At 40.4% G+C, this 16,964-nt stretch overlaps 1 protein-coding gene and 1 long non-coding RNA gene across 4 annotated transcripts; one reads left to right on the top strand and one right to left on the bottom strand.

Annotated features, from left to right (window-relative positions):
• Positions 1-29: 29 nt before the first annotated feature.
• Positions 30-16,814, top strand: LOC119904508 (CD209 antigen-like protein C). 3 transcript variants are annotated; one of them, XM_038721228.1, is made up of 8 exons: positions 30-365; positions 4,342-4,399; positions 6,968-7,088; positions 7,196-7,297; positions 12,439-12,579; positions 13,904-14,046; positions 14,674-14,783; positions 16,091-16,814. In XM_038721228.1, the coding sequence occupies exons 3-8, from the start codon at positions 7,019-7,021 to the stop codon at positions 16,251-16,253; spliced, it is 729 nt and encodes a 242-aa protein (XP_038577156.1). In that variant the 5' UTR covers positions 30-365; positions 4,342-4,399; positions 6,968-7,018; the 3' UTR covers positions 16,254-16,814. The 3 variants fall into 3 exon arrangements, with proteins under 3 accessions (XP_038577156.1, XP_038577154.1, XP_038577157.1); XM_038721226.1 differs by having other exon boundaries at positions 4,342-4,431; XM_038721229.1 differs by lacking the exon at positions 30-365 and having other exon boundaries at positions 3,929-4,399.
• LOC119904512 lies at positions 12,574-13,675 on the bottom strand. Its single transcript, XR_005444714.1, has 2 exons — positions 13,473-13,675; positions 12,574-13,365 (listed from the first exon to the last, which is right to left on the bottom strand). It is a non-coding gene; the product is annotated as an uncharacterized LOC119904512 (long non-coding RNA).
• Positions 16,815-16,964: the final 150 nt, after the last annotated feature.

Genomic DNA, 16,964 nt, shown 5'->3' with positions numbered 1-16,964 from the left:
GTTACTGTCATGCTGTGTGCCTGCTGCCTTGTGTAGTTCTCAGTTTTGTTATTTCAGTCTTTTCTCTATCTGTTATGTAGTCTGTTATAGTTTATCTGGTTATTATCCGTCAGCTGATGTCTGTTGCCCCAGTTATCTCTCTGACTGCCTGTGTCTCCTCAGCCTCATGTCCGTCACCTGTGTGTCTCCTCCCAGCTCGTTAGTCCGTGTGTATATATACCTGGTGTTTCTGTTTAGTCTTTGTTGGGTCATTGCAGTGTGTTGTCCTGTTTAGCCTGCTGTTGTGCTTGTCTTTTCACCCTGTTTCTTTGGATTTCTGTTTGGATTACCTTGTTTTTGGACTCTGTTAATCAGCCACTCTGCCAGTAAGTGTGCTCGCCTTTTGTTTGTTGGTTTAATAAACCTTTTGAGCGTTACCGCTTTGTTCTGAGTCCTACACAAACCCTGACAGTTACAAAGTAATGCGTTACTGTAATCGGATTACTTTTGTCTGCAATGCAGTAATGTAAAGCATTACTGTTTAACTTCAGTAATCAAATTACAGTTACTAATTACAAAGTCATCTGATTACTTCCGAACTGGTTGAACTTGAACTATCCGCATGATGGGAGGAGAGGAAACTAAATCAAACGTTCCTTTTTGCGTAACGCTTTTTCTGACTCACTTTTAGCGCCAGTTCATGAGGACGCAGAAATAACAGAGCTGCCAAAGGCGTCTTTCGAGGGGTGGAGGTGTTGCTTCATATTCTTATTGAAAGGACAGGGATACCTTCTAGTGCGGAGAGATAAAGGCTCTATAGCCTGGGCGGTCTTGTCTGACTCCAAGGAGGAACAGGTTGTCTGACAAACGATTTGAGAGACTCCTGCCCATGAGGTATTTGCCAAGCATGTCCAGTAAGCGAGGAAAAATCTACTTTAAAGCCATAGTTCGGTTAGTGAGCTACAGGAAGTTTTTTGTCTGGGTTTGGTCTGTTAAATTCATAGTTCAAAGTACATTTCATATGCCATGCTTTTCCTCTGAAGTCTCAGCATCATCTGATATTTTGATGAGGGCCAGTGTCTTGTTTTTTGTTATTTTCAACAAATATTTGCATTGGTTGGAAGGACAACCTATTTTAAGTTATGTTGCATTGTAATGAAATTCATTATTTAAAAACTAAATGTTTCCAATGAAAAGTCCAATTAAAGTTCTAAGCATTATAGTAATGTACTCTAGGCTTGTCCTTCTCCTCACAACTTTGTTGTAGGCTTTGTAGTATTGAAGAGCATAAAAGAGAGATCATGTGTATGTCCTCATAAGGATATGTGTTGATCTGAGCATATATGAGGTGTAACTTTATATTGTTATTGTGCATCAGCATGTGCAGTAATCCTAACCCCATCTGACAGAACACTTCAGCAGAGGCTTATTTTACCTTCACTCAGGAAATACTAACCAAACCAGATATGCCACAGGGTGACACTATCCTCATTGCAAAAACAAGTGTTTTGCACTTGTATACGGTCGTCCCCTTAAAGGAAGGTTGGGAACCCGAAATTGCTCCTGGTGGCTGTGCCATCAGTGTGAATGAGTTAATTTCTGTTTCTGATGAGCAGTTGGGTCTCTGCTCATAGGGGGGTGAATGTGCTGTAGTGTAAAGCATTTTGAGTGGTCAAAAAGACTAGAAAGGTGCTATACAAATACAGCCCATATTTCATATGTGATAGTTTATTCAGAATTGGGAGCGAAACCTCTGAGAGCCTAAATGTGTACGTCCGCACTGCGCTCCAACAAATAGAAGCGACAGCTGCAGAAGAAGCTCTTGTTAAGTGACCTCTCTTGAAGTGTCCTTCTTTACTGTACCAGAAAATAACTGGTAGGTGGTGCTAAAAATAAAAATAATTAAGATTAACATGACACACAGATGCGACATGGTGCTGCAGTGGTCAGCACTGTCACCTCACAGCAAGAGGTTCTGTGGATCGAGGCCCAGGCCTTTCTTTGTGGAGTTTGCATGTTCTCCCTGTGTCTGTGTGGGTTCTCTTCATGTTCTCCTGCTTCCTGCCACTGTCCCACATGCATAGGTTAATTGGTGACTCTTTGCCCTTAGGTGTGAACGTGTGTGACTTGTTTGTCTCGGAGTTAGCCCTGTGATGAACGGGCAACCTGTCCAAGGTTCACCAATGACAGCTGGGATTGGCTCCAGCCCCTTCGTGATCCTGCACAGAGTTAACAATACTGCTGACTACGGCTGCAATAGTGCTTAAACCAAATAACACAAATCAGAATATGAAAAAACTGTTAGAAATTATAACAATACTTACTGAAGGATTAATTTACTTTGATAGAGAAATTTTGAATTAAATAACATTTTTTATCGCAATGAAAGTAAATATAAAAACAATGAGCCCATTGAGCTACCAGTAAATATTAATATATCTGAATGAAACTTCTCACAGGTACTATGCATCATAAAGGGAACTGAATGAGGGGGTGGGTCCTGGAAAATGTTGCTAAAAAAATTGGCCATTACATTGAGTTGCACCCTCTAATTTTACCAGGAAGGTAAATATTTATTTTCAAGAAGCAAAACAGCAACGCTATGCAAGTAGAGTTCTGAATAAACACCAACACCAAGCAAGCTTTCCTTTTCTACATGTATTTACATCACCTCTACATTAAAAGGGCGGGATACAAGAATTATGAAAAACAAATGATCACTTGTTTTACTCCCAGTTTGCTAAACGCAGCCATGGTAACAGATGTTTTGCCACGCAGAAGGGGAAGTGACATTAACGCAAACCTTCTATAATGGAGATGTTAGTCCAGCTAAGAACAGTTGTTATTGTTACTTAAACAAATACAGGCAATGTGTAATCTCACTTCTGCTAAATGTATCTATAATTAACTGGAATTTTGCCACATACATGAAACATGATAGATCCACAGAACAGAGTGTTGAGCGTGTCGCGAGCAGACACGGAGGATTGCCAAAAGTAAACATAGGCTATTTATTATTGTAACTTAACAATAAAACTAATAATTACCAATGTAGAGTGTGTCAGTCAGTAGCATGAGTGGTGTAAATGTGGATGAGTGACTAGTGTAAAGTTTGAGGGTTGAGGAGTGGTATCAAAACATGGCCTAATATTAAAACAAACAGAAGATGTGCTGCTACTGCTGGCAGGAGACCAGATCAGGGCCCCGTTTTAGAAAGCGTGATTAGTGAAAATTCTGAGTATGTTGAGCCTGAGATGAGGGAAACTCTGAGTTTTCCGTTTCAGAGAGCGAGATCAGATAATCCCTAGATCAGTAACTCTGGCAACTGATGCCTGATAAGTTGGAAAACCGTGAGTTTCTCTCTAACTCCTCCTCCTCCCGCAGAGGCGGCTGTCTGACAAACACAGTTTCATTTCCTCATTCATTCGATATCAAAGCGCATATCTGAACGCATTTACATCTTTAAAAACTTCAAAATCCCAGTTAGATAGGCTATTAGTTTTTCATCCAAACATGAGCTTGAACATGACCTCTTTATGATCAATCTGTCGTCGATGTAAGGACAGATCTCTGCACATTGTGGATTTATCCTCAGCGCAGAATGAAATCAATGTCCGTCTTTAGGCTATAACGCTGTGACTCTGTGATAATGTTAACACATTGATCCTTCTTCCACTCCTGCGTTTTAGAGCCAATCATGGTCCGCGTTGGTACGGATTTATATTTCTAGCTCCACCCGATTAAAATGGAAGCTCTGTCTTTATTTACCCGTTGCCATGGTGAATCGTAGTATCGGAGCTCCATTGATGATGGCTTTTTTTTTTTTATCCCCACGCATGGGCTTCCATCAGGCTCAACATACTCAGAGTTGATTGAACTTATTCTGATCAGCTGTTCTGAAACCAAAAATTTCCCACACTTAAAAGTTTCCCACCTCAGGCTGAATCAACTCAGAGCTCAGGGATAAACTCAGTTTGTTAAGCCTGCTTTCTGAAACAGGGCCCTGGACCATGACAGGTAACGGTTATCAACAGTACCTGCTGGTTTGTGGATGAACTTTGTCAACACCTCACTTTTGTCAAATCTCAAATGTGCCATGATGAAACCCTGTTATGTAATGCTAGTTTCCTACCTTAATTTGCCCTCAACCATCTTGCCCCTCTCCTTCCCACTATGTGTGGGAGAAACAAGTCAAGGAGAGATGACAAAGAGACTCACCCATGTTTTCTTATTATATTTGCTGTACTTGCAGCACCATTAAGCCATGATGTTAAATAATTATGTGCATGTATAAATTGGAAACCACCTTCATACTGAAGTTTTATCTTCGGCACTTAACTCAAGTTTCATTGTTTCTTACAGAACCAACTTGTCATTCAGGATGGAGGATGGATTGAAGAAGCAAAATTCCTCTGCACAAGTGTGTAACATTTCATACAATTCTACCAACAGGTACAGGACTACAGTAATATTAAACCAAAATTCTTTTGTCTGTAAAAAAATAAAAATAAGCCAGCTTATTTATTTCATAATATTATGGCTGATTAGTGTTCCCATAGTGGGTTAGTGAGTTAACTAATGTTTACTGCATACAGCCTGTTACATTACGTTTATTAATTTAGCTGACCCTTTTATCCAAAACAACTTACAATCGCTATATATTTCAGAGGTCGCGCCTCTGGAGCTACTAGGGGTTAAATGTCTTGCTCAGGGACACATTGGAATCTCACAGTGGATTTGAACTCTGGTCTCTCACACCAAAGGCATGCGTCTTATCCACTGCCCCATCACCATCACTGTTGTAGCTCATAAGCCGCCAGTGTAGTTTTTAACAAATACTGTTCTAATAAACTTACAACATACAACCATATTGTTTTCTGTCTCATTTTTCTGATGGTTGGACCAGATTTTTGATATTCCTGATTTTTAAATGTAAATGCTCCGTACTTGTATAGCGCCTTTCTAGTCTTTTCGACCACTCAAAGCGCTTTTACACTACATCTGCATGTCTGGTTTAATTCACACACTGAGCGTAAGTGCTCAAACAGAAACTAAGATTCACACACATTCATACACTGGCGGAACAGCCACCAGGGGCCCCTTTACCAGACACTGCGGCTTTTGTCTACAGGGGCGCCAGGATCAACACAAAATTAAAGTTCCTTGTAGTTGCTCATATGATTTGGCACATTTTATGGAAATTCTCTTGTGATGACAGAAGACGTTAAAGTAGATTGAGTCAAGGTGGGGTTGGCTTTTACATTTAGTGCAGACTCCATGGAAGCAGATTCCAGAATCAATAAATCAGTTTGAATGAGTGTTTTGATCATGTTTGCAATGTCGAAGCATTTTGAATTTGCTACACCTCTGATTTGCCAACAAGTTGAAATTCAAGAATAAAGTCTCTGCCAGGCAGAGTATACAGTATCTCCTGTTCTGCTTAGTTGGTTCTCACGATCTTTAATGATTTTGACTGACTGAAAGAGTACAACAGGCCAATTTTGGAAGAAATCTTTCCCATTTCTTGTCATATAAACTCACCAACTTGCTGATGTTCCAATCAACAACAAGAGGGAGACGGACAGAATCAAAAATAACATTTAATTAGTGCTTCATCTAAAGATTTTTGGATAGATTGAGACCATTTCTTATGGCATCAGTCTGGTTTAAAGGTTTAGTTTTAAAGCTAAACAGTGATAGCACATTAAAATAAATCAGGCAACACACACAGTACATTATGGTTTTGGTTGCGTTATTTGTTCTGTAAACTTCATGACAGTCAGTCAAACATCATAATTAAGATTTTGCCTAATTAGATATCAAACTATAGTCATTGTGTATTAAACATATCAAGTGACACATAGTGACACATTCATCTGACAGAACACTTCAGCAGAGGCGTTTTTACCCTCTCTCAGGAAATACTAACCAAACCAGATATGCCACAGCATGACACTGTCCTCATCACAAAAGAAAGTGGTTTGTACTTGTATAGCGCCTTTCTGACCACTCAAAGTGCTTTTACACTACATCACCTTCTAAATGAATTCAGAGGCAGAAACACATAAGAGCAATTTAGGGTTCAATATCTTTCCCAAGGATACATCATGCAGACTGGGCTGCGGATCAAACCACCATCCTTCCCATAAGTGGACAACCGCTTTACCCTTTGAGCCACATCTGCCACTTACCCAGAAACTGGCTATTTGTTCTGAAATACCAACAACAACTTACATTATGTTTATACCACATGTAGGCTGTCCTTTTGTTGCCTTCCAAATTGTGACTGTTGTCGGTCAGTAGAAAAGGTGCTGTAGTCCCATACCCCCTTGGTTACAAGCAGTGGTGGGAATGAGGGGCACACAGGAACGCTGTTCTGGGAATAAAAGTCTAGAGGGAACAGCACTCACATTTTGAAAATCTATTCAATGTTTTTTTTTAGACTGAAATTGCTTAAAGCTGTTATACAGTGTTTCTAAAGCATGTTCATGAAAGAAACAGAATTGTCAGACCTTCTCCTGCTGAAATCTACACCATTAGACTATGGGAAAAGACACTCAATATCCTTCATGACTTCTCTCTCCCTGCTAACCATCTTTTAACTTTATCCCTTCTTTTAAAAAACTGAAAAGCATTAGAACCAGTGCAGCCAGGTTCTGCAACAGCACCTACCCAGAAGCTGTTCCAGCCCTTAACTCCTAAATCATCAATGTGCTGTTATAATTCATGTCTGTAAGACCTTTTAAGGGCATGTACTCAATACTGATAGCATCTACAGGGCATTAGAATTATTACTTAAGTTGTATTTATGTTCTAAGGTGAGCCTTGTATTTGGGGTTTGTGTGTGATAATAATGTTGCTTTAAGGGAGTAGCGGGAGTTTGTCATACAAGTTACTTTTAACAGCTCTGAAACTTGTGACTTCCTGAAAAGGTAAAGCATTGAGAAATTGAAACCAGAAAGACTGACATCATTTTCATGTGCTGCAGTCTGCACTGCAGAGCGGACCCTTTAGGAAACAGTTGGCCACCTTATGAGCGATGGACGAAATCTACGCCAATGTTGAACATGACAAACCTGTTGCCCCAAGACCTTCACCAAATCGGAAAGGTAAGAATGTCCAGTCAGACAGAGAGGGTGAAAGACTGAGCTTGCACAGATTTATATCATCATCTCTTGTATCATTGACTGTATTCACTGGTCTTCTCCGTGTTCAGGTCCCAGTAGCTCAGAGAGAAGATTTCATGGAGCTGTTGTTCTCTGTCTGGGGCTGCTGAGTGTTTTCCAGCTGGCTGGGCTCATCGGCCTCGCTGTCCACTGTGAGTTTGAACCACTTTCAGTAACCAGAGTAACAATTTTAGGACCATTATTCTGCTCATGTTTTATTAAGATGTCTATTTTATTTTTCCGTCCTGTCTTTATGCTCTTATTTTCTCCTTCATGAATTCTTAATTTCTGACTTTCTGATTTTCCTGTGTTTGTTTGAAACTCAAAGCCGCTTTTCACAAAGGTTCAACAGATACAAAACACAACATTTTCATATTTTGTGAATATATTATTTAACCAAGAAGGTAAAAATGTATTGTCATGCAGCAAATCTGTGTAAGTAGAGCTTTAAATAAACACCAGCACCAAGCAAGCTTTCCTTCTGGTGCCATATTTCAACAATGTTTGGTTAGTGCTGCCGGTTGTCAACATTTATATAATATTAGCGTATTTTCTGGGAAAACATAAGGTCCTACTTAAAAAAATGTACTGTCATTGGGCAGAATTCAGAAACATTTTGACTTATGTAAATATAGTAACTGTTTCTGTGTGGCCTGGGTGCAAAAGGTATTTTGTGTTAAGGAAATGTCTCTTCTGTATTTAAAGTTTGTATTGACAACAAGGCAATACATTATTCCCATCTACATGTATTTACATTGTCACTGCATTAAAAGACAAGGCATACGATATTTGAACTTATTCTATTGTTTATTTAACCAGGCAAGTTAGTTAAGAACAAATTCCCATTTACAACCACGGCAGCAGGTATGAAATACTACATGTACTGTATAATGAGGTATCTATGAAGATTCTCAGTCACCCAGGTCATAGTTATCGAACGAAGGTTAAAATGAAGGGCAACTGGACTTGGTTGAAGCTACTGGAAGACGTTTCGTCCCTTATCCAAAGGACTTCTTCAGTTCTGACTGACTGGCAGGGAAACTCAGCTATTTAACCTCAGTGGGGTCGTTATCTCGGGTCATCGATACCGCTGGTTCGTTAGTGTTCCTTGTTGCTGTGACGACAGTCGTTACAGTCGTTGAGACTACCTGTGGCCAAGACTGAACGACCATCGTTGGTATCTTCACCTGAGGCCAATAGGTTACGTTTGTTGAGTTTCCTGGGAAGTGATGAAAGGACAGCATTGTAAGTGGGGGATAAGTGGTGGCGTAGACCCCCTCCCCTGTTCAATGACGGCTTCTCAACCCTGGTGTAGATGGCTTCCTTGACACCTCTTTCAAACCATCCATCTTCTCTGTCTAAAATGTGCACCTGGTGGTCCTCAAACGAGTGTCCTCTGTCCTTCAGATGTAAGTAGACAGCAGAGTCTTGACCTGAGGAGTTGGCCCTTCTGTGTTGAGCCAAGCGTTTGTGTAGTGGTTGTTTAGTCTCCCCAATATACAGGTCTGTGCATTCCTCACTGCATTGGACCGCATACACTAGATTGCTTTTCTTGTGTTTGGGTGTGCGGTCTTTGGGGTGTACCAGTATCTGTCTTAGTGTGTTCTTGGGTTTAAAAAACACAGGGATGTTATGTTTGTTAAAAATCCTCCTGAGTTTCTCTGATACTCCAGACACATATGGAATCACAATGTTGTTGCGTTTGACCTTCTTTTCCTCCTCCCCTGTAGTTTTGTTCTTCTTGGATTTTGTGGCTGTCTTCACAAAGGTCCATTTAGGGTATCCACAGGCTGTAAGTGCCCCCTTCAGGTGGTCCTGTTCCTTCTCTCTGGCTTGGGCGCTTGTTGGTATGTTTTCTGCTCTGTGGTGCAGTGTTCTCATGACCCCTAGCTTGTGCTCCAGTGGGTGGTGTGAATCGAAGAGTAGGTATTGGTCTGTGTGTGGGTTTTCTGTAAACACCAATCTGCAGGCTCCTGTCCTCTTCAATGTGTACAGCGCAGTCCAGGAAGGCCAAACTGTTGTTGTGAACATCTTCTCGTGTGAACCTGATGTTACTGTCCACAGAGTTGATGTGTTCTGTGAAGGCTTGCACTTCCTGGCTTTTGATTTTGACCCAGGTGTCGTCCACATATCTGTACCAGTGGCTCGGTGCTATTCCTCTGAAGGAGTTGAGGGCTTTATTCTCCACTTCTTCCATGTAGATGTTGGCCACAATCGGGGATACCGGTGAGCCCATGGCACAGCCATGCTTCTGTCTGTAGAATCCACCGTTGTACTGGAAATAGGTGGTGTTTAGACAGAGGTCGAATAATTTACAGATCTGGTCAGGGCTGAGTCTGGTTCTGTTGTCCAGGGTGTTGTCTTGTGTTAGCCGTTTCCTAACGGTTTCTACTGCCTCTATGGTGGGGATGCAGGTGAACACAGAAGTCACGTCATAGGATACCATGGTTTCATCTGGATCCAGTTTTAGTCCTCGAATTCTATGGCCTTTTTCTTGTATCCGCTGGTTGGGTCTCGTCTCAGTGTCTCATACGTGTTTGTGTCCATTAGTAGTGTGTTGACTTTGTTCTGGTAGTCAGCTGTGTTAAGTACTACCGTGCATCTTCCTTTGTCCGCAGGTAGGATAGTGATGTTTTGATCCTTGCTCAGGGATGTCACAGCCTTCCTTTCTTGGATGGTGAGGTTGGAAGGGGGGGCTTCGCATTAGAAAGGGCTGCAGATACCTTTAGTCTGAGCAAAGGCCAAAGGATTAAACTTTGCCATTACACCACAGCAACTACCGATAGTAGACCTCATCACAGCCACAGAATCAGCCATTAGGAAAAACAAATTAACAGAAACAGAAGCGGAACAGCTCAGACTAAAGGTATCTGCAGCCCTTTCTAATGCGAAGGCCCCCCCTTCCAACCTCACCATCCAAGAAAGGAAGGCTGTGACATCCCTGAGCAAGGATCAAAACATCACTATCCTACCTGCGGACAAAGGAAGATGCACGGTAGTACTTAACACAGCTGACTACCAGAACAAAGTCAACACACTACTAATGGACACAAACACGTATGAGACACTGAGACGAGACCCAACCAGCAGATACAAGAAAAAGGCCATAGAATGTCTACAACAGTTACAGAAGGACAACACCATCACCCGTGAACAATATTACCGTTTGTATCCTGGAGAAGCCATTCCATGCATTTATGGACTACCCAAGATACACAAAGAAGGAGCCCCACTCAGGCCGATTATCAGCAGCATTAACTCGGTCACCTACAACATTGCCAAACACATTTCCACCATCTTAGCTCCATTGGTGGGAAACACGCCTCACCACATCCAAAACTCTATTGACTTTGTAAACAAAGTTCGAGGACTAAAACTGGATCCAGATGAAACCATGGTATCCTATGACGTGACTTCTTTGTTCACCTGCATCCCCACCATAGAGGCAGTAGAAACCGTTAGGAAACGGCTAACACAAGACAACACCCTGGACAACAGAACCAGACTCAGCCCTGACCAGATCTGTAAATTACTCGACCTCTGTCTAAACACCACCTATTTCCAGTACAACGGTGGATTCTACAGACAGAAGCATGGCTGTGCCATGGGCTCACCGGTATCCCCGATTGTGGCCAACATCTACATGGAAGAAGTGGAGAATAAAGCCCTCAACTCCTTCAGAGGAATAGCACCGAGCCACTGGTACAGATATGTGGACGACACCTGGGTCAAAATCAAAAGCCAGGAAGTGCAAGCCTTCACAGAACACATCAACTCTGTGGACAGTAACATCAGGTTCACACGAGAAGATGTTCACAACAACAGTTTGGCCTTCCTGGACTGCGCTGTACACATTGAAGAGGACAGGAGCCTGCAGATTGGTGTTTACAGAAAACCCACACACACAGACCAATACCTACTCTTCGATTCACACCACCCACTGGAGCACAAGCTAGGGGTCATGAGAACACTGCACCACAGAGCAGAAAACATACCAACAAGCGCCCAAGCCAGAGAGAAGGAACAGGACCACCTGAAGGGGGCACTTACAGCCTGTGGATACCCTAAATGGACCTTTGTGAAGACAGCCACAAAATCCAAGAAGAACAAAACTACAGGGGAGGAGGAAAAGAAGGTCAAACGCAACAACATTGTGATTCCATATGTGTCTGGAGTATCAGAGAAACTCAGGAGGATTTTTAACAAACATAACATCCCTGTGTTTTTTAAACCCAAGAACACACTAAGACAGTATCTTCAACCAAGTCCAGTTGCCCTTCATTTTAACCCTCGTTGGACACTAAGACAGATGCTGGTACACCCCAAAGACCGCACACCCAAACACAAGAAAAGCAATCTAGTGTATGCGGTCCAATGCAGTGAGGAATGCACAGACCTGTATATTGGCGAGACTAAACAACCACTACACAAACGCATGGCTCAACACAGAAGGGCCAACTCCTCAGGTCAAGACTCTGCTGTCTACTTACATCTGAAGGACAGAGGACACTCGTTTGAGGACCACCAGGTGCACATTTTAGACAGAGAAGATGGATGGTTTGAAAGAGGTGTCAAGGAAGCCATCTACACCAGGGTTGAGAAGCCGTCATTGAACAGGGGAGGGGGTCTACGCCACCACTTATCCCCCACTTACAATGCTGTCCTTTCATCACTTCCCAGGAAACTCAACAAACGTAACCTATTGGCCTCAGGTGAAGATACCAACGATGGTCGTTCAGTCTTGGCCTCAGGTGAAGATACCAACGATGGTCGTTCAGTCTTGGCCACAGGTAGTCTCAACGACTGTAACGACTGTCGTCACAGCAACAAGGAACACTAACGAACCAGCGGTATCGATGACCCGAGATAACGACCCCACTGAGGTTAAATAGCTGAGTTTCCCTGCCAGTCAGTCAGAACTGAAGAAGTCCTTTGGATAAGGGACGAAACGTCTTCCAGTAGCTTCAACCAAGTCCAGTTGCCCTTCATTTTAACCTTCGTTGTATAATGAGGTAGTAACATAGAAAAGTCCAGTTAAGAATACAATTGTTATTGTTAATAAAACAAATACAAATATAGAGTAGGAGATTCGCAGTGATGTAGTAGTAAATTCAAACAGGCACTTTAGTCATTTTAAAATAATCCAAAACAAAAAACAGATTTCTACCAAACCACCTTCTAGTCTACCACGCATGAACCTCTTAGGATGCTGTTTCTAATTATTTGGTACCTGATTCTGAGATCTTTTACTGAACTTAAAAAAATGTCTCTTGGTTTATTTTATGACATTTAGCTGCAGATCTCTCAGCCATCAAAGCCAACCTGACTGAGCGTCTCCAGGCCAGCGTCAACATGTCATCTAGTCTGACTCAAGAGAGAGATCTGCTGAACATCAGCCTTGTTGAAATGACTAGAGACTTGAACAAGCTTCAGAGTGAGTCCATGCATGTGGTATTTAGATTTACTTGGTGTGTATCTTCAAACATTTACTCAGAAATTCAAATAGTACAAAACCCTGCACTGTGATATGATCTTTTGAATTAGCTAAGTAGGTAAAACATTTTATAAATCAAAAATAAATGTATGATAACAATGCATGACTATGGACTGCTGGCCAAAGTGTGTCCGCTATCGTTCACTGAAATAACTGAAGAGCTGAACAGCATGAGGAAGTGTGGCAACTGCAGACAATATGCATGGCAATGTGTAATCTCAGTTCTGTTATATGTATCTATAATTAACAGGTATTTTGCAAAATCTGTGAAACATGATAGATCCTAGTGACAGCAAACATTTTGACTGCAGGTTAAGTACAGATATAATTAATGATACATTGGTGCAGCACTTTCTGCTGTTACCACCAGTTTAACACAGTGAAACTAAAAGACTAAAGACCTTAGTCTTACTTGCATCTAATTTACAGACAGTATAGTTTTGTTCCAGTCTTTAACACAATTTTTGTACCAATCTTCATCTATCTGTTCTGTCCAAATGCAACAAATTATTTTAACGTATCTTGAAAGTTAAAATAACATTGCATGAGAACGGACATCCCGTCAGTCATGATCTGGTTGCAGGAAGGTAGTGTTAAGAACAGAGAAATCAATTTAGTTTACTTTGAACTTTAGGAGTAACCCAATGGATTGGAAGTGAGATGAGCAAAATTGAAGACCAGAGAGATGCATGGCAGGCAGAGTGAGATCACAGGTGAGTGTAGAACCTGAACACAGGAAGGAGCAAGGTTAGATTTAAAAAAACAAACAACAAAAACACTAAGAATGACAGACCTGTCCATAGCAATAGCACCACATTTGCAAACTGAACAACCTGGCAAAGACTGGAGTGAAAAGCTAGGGTAGATACACTGCAGAGTCTCGAGTAGTGGATGAGTCACAGGTGCGCAGGAGGTTGTGCCGCAGGAACCAAGCAGGCAAGCAAAGACTGTATGGAGGGTCTTGCCCCTCCCCCTCCCACTATGTGTGAGAGAAACAAAGTGAGAAAGCGACTGTTAGGAGAGACAGAAAGAGATTCATCTTCGTTTTCTAATTACATTTGCAGTATTCGCAGCACCATTAAGCCATGATGAATAATAACTATGTGAATGTATAAATTGAAGCCACCTTCATGCTGGAAATGTATACAGGTGAAACAATATGCTAATTTTTTGAGTTTCACCTGTACATGATTTTTTACATCCAGACTGTATCTTTGGCACTTAACTATTGTCTGATTATTTTAAGTTTCATCGTTTCTTACAGAACCATCTTGTCCTGTTGGATGGAGGATGTTCAGTTGCGCCTGTTATTTCCTCTCTAATGAGTCTGGTTCCTGGGAAAAGGGTAGAGAGGACTGTAAAACCAGAGGAGCAGATCTGGTGGTCATAAACAGCTCTGAAGAACAGGTGCAGTGTTTCTGAAATATTTTACACAAATGAGTGTTCATAACTTCCTAACATCAGCATGCTAATACGCTTATGATAATAATACTGGAATGTTGCTGTTTAGCATCTATAATCTTCACCATGTTCACTGTGTTGGTTTAACATGTTAGCATGATAACATTTGCTAATTAGCACTGAACACAAAGTAAAACCGAGGCTAATGGGAATGTCATTAGTTTTCCAGGTATTTGGTAATAAATCAAAATATTGAACAAACAGTTTTTTGACCTGAAGATAGATAAAAAGTCGTTATCAAAGTTATTACAATTCATCCGTGATCTAGTTGTTGAGATATCAGATATCAGTATATAGCCTAATTAAAAGTCAACCTCATGGTGACAGGAAATGTCAACAGCATACACTATCTGGGCACCATAGATATCTGTACCAAATATTGTGCCAATCTATGCAGTGTTGAGATATATCCCAGCACGCGGGTGGCACCAGAGGAAAATCATTGTACTTTAATGAATCAGTAAAGTTCAGTTCATGATGTCTACATTTAATCTTGAATACAGTATATTCTAATATAATATTATTTAAACTAACATATAAATGCTGTGACTTTCTGTTGTGTTTATTGAACAGAAGTTCCTCTCTAACTTCACCAAGGAAGAAATTATGGCTTGGATTGGTTTGACTGATCGTATCAAGGAGAAGACCTGGATGTGGATTAATGGAGCTCCTCTGTCTCTACAGTAAGGCAGATACCTTGGTTGAATATAAACAAAATTGCAAATAAAATACTGTTATTAGTCTATGATTAGAATGTATTTGTTTTAGGAGTGCCTCGGTAATCATCAGAAATAACAGAGCTTACAACAAACATTTCAAAATGGTATCAGTATAGTCACAGCAGTTGACTTGAAATTAATCGGCTGGACCACACTCACGATATACCGTTTATATGATGCAATCAAACAACTATACCACTTTTTGTGAAATATATCTTACCCAGAAATACCACTAGATGGTGCTATGGTTCTTTTAATCATGGTCAACTTTCATCTTCAACCAAGAGGAAGTGATGTTTATAAATTTAGATTTTTAAGAGAATGTTTCTAGAGCTGTCACTAAACAGATGTATTGTTATTTCCCTCTTACCATACAGGCTGGCACACATCGTCACATACAAATGTACATTTAGTTTCTAGTTTATTTGTGTACAAATATTAAAAACTACAAATGTTGGTCCAGCAGTTTACTTTGAAGAAGAGGAACTCAAAATAATAAGAAACATCATAATGTATGTATGTTTTTAAAATCATGGAAACGTTCATATATTCTAGATTCATTACACATGAGATATTTCACTTCATGTGTAATGAAGTTAAATATTCAAAGCCTTTGTTTGGTTTTAATCTTGATGATTATGGCTTACAGCTCATGGAAATCAAAAATCTAGTATTTCAAAATATTAGAATTTTAGAATACGGACATTATGATACAGAAATTTCAACCTGCCTTTAATCTCTTAGTCTGGTTAAGTAGAACTACTGTATACATGTTTTTTGTTTTTTTGAGATGCACCTGTAAACAGCCTGAACATCAAGCAGACACAGATGAACATTCATTTGGAGTTGTTTCCACCTATTGAATTTTAAGTGTAATGTTGAATTAAATTGCACTTAAACTGAGCTAAATGTTCTATGTTCACCAGCTAGTCACTGACCTTGTCTGAATGCTGTTGGGTGCTGGGCAGATAACGTACAATGGGTTTATCAGAGCTTTTTGCTGGAAACAGCTGCCTGCAGTGGCTGAAAATGATGCTTATGAGAGTGCAGTTGTGGGCTAAAATCAATGAGCTAAACCTTGCTAAAACAATCTGAGGACAACTCCCGTTTGTCAAAAAAAAAAGAAATGAATGCAATTTAAAATACACCAGTACTCACCTCACCAACACACTGCCCCAAACTGTTTTAGGTCTTGGTGGCATTTCCTGGTGAATAGCAGGAATAACAGACTGTGTTCATGTAAAACAATGTCATTATTGTTGTGTTTGTAGACCTTTTCTGTATTGGCGGAGTGGGCAACCTGATAACAATGGAGGACATCCTTCTCTTGGGGAAGAGGACTGTGCCCACATCATATATGGAGGGGAGGGAAACAACTGGAATGATTTGTCATGTGAAACCAATATGAGATGGATCTGTGAGAAAATGGTTTAGCATTGGTGCATTATTGTGTGTTTGCTGCTTCTACTGCTTCTATATTATATTTAAACATAATTCCTTTGCACAAGTGTGTAAGGTTTCATACAATTTTACTCACAGGGGGCGCTACAGTAACATTAATGATATTTCTACAATTCTGGGAATTTGGTGCACAAGTTCACCATAAGCATGTGCACAACAAAGAAGCAGGACATCTTGTGGCCAGTTAAAAAATACTTTGTGTTTTGGTGAATAACTCCTGAACTGTGAGGCAAAGACAAAGCAAGAGATTCTCAAAGGTGTACCTGTGTCCCTTGTACTTAGTGTGAAAATGCACAACTGTATATGTTTTGACAAATTACAGAACTTTGATTAATGTACACATCAATCACCAGAAGCAGCTGCAGAGGATGAAGCAACCACATGCATTTTCTTCTAGGAATGAAAATATTCTAGTTTGGAGATTAAAAGTTTGTAAATTGTTTTTATTGTAAAGTAGAAATAATGAAAGACATTTGGAATGACATTTACCTACAAATTATGGCTCAGAGGATAATAAAGACAATGATTTATAAAGATTGTGGTGAATATTTAAGAACATTTTGATATTTTATGACCTTGTAACTGATTATTTATTCCCATCTTAAATGTGCAATTGTACTACTGCCTGCCTTGGCCAGGACACTCTTGGAAAAAGTTTTTCTGGTTTAATAAAGGTATAATAAA

The sequence above is a fragment of the Micropterus salmoides genome, unplaced genomic scaffold, assembly GCF_014851395.1.
Source record: "Micropterus salmoides isolate LMB-PRFRI ecotype aquatic unplaced genomic scaffold, ASM1485139v1 Ms_hic_scaffold_15, whole genome shotgun sequence".
NCBI classification, from domain to species: domain Eukaryota; kingdom Metazoa; phylum Chordata; class Actinopteri; order Centrarchiformes; family Centrarchidae; genus Micropterus; species Micropterus salmoides.
The sequence above is the reverse complement of the archived record's forward strand: the minus strand, read 5'-3'. Positions and strand labels throughout refer to the sequence as shown.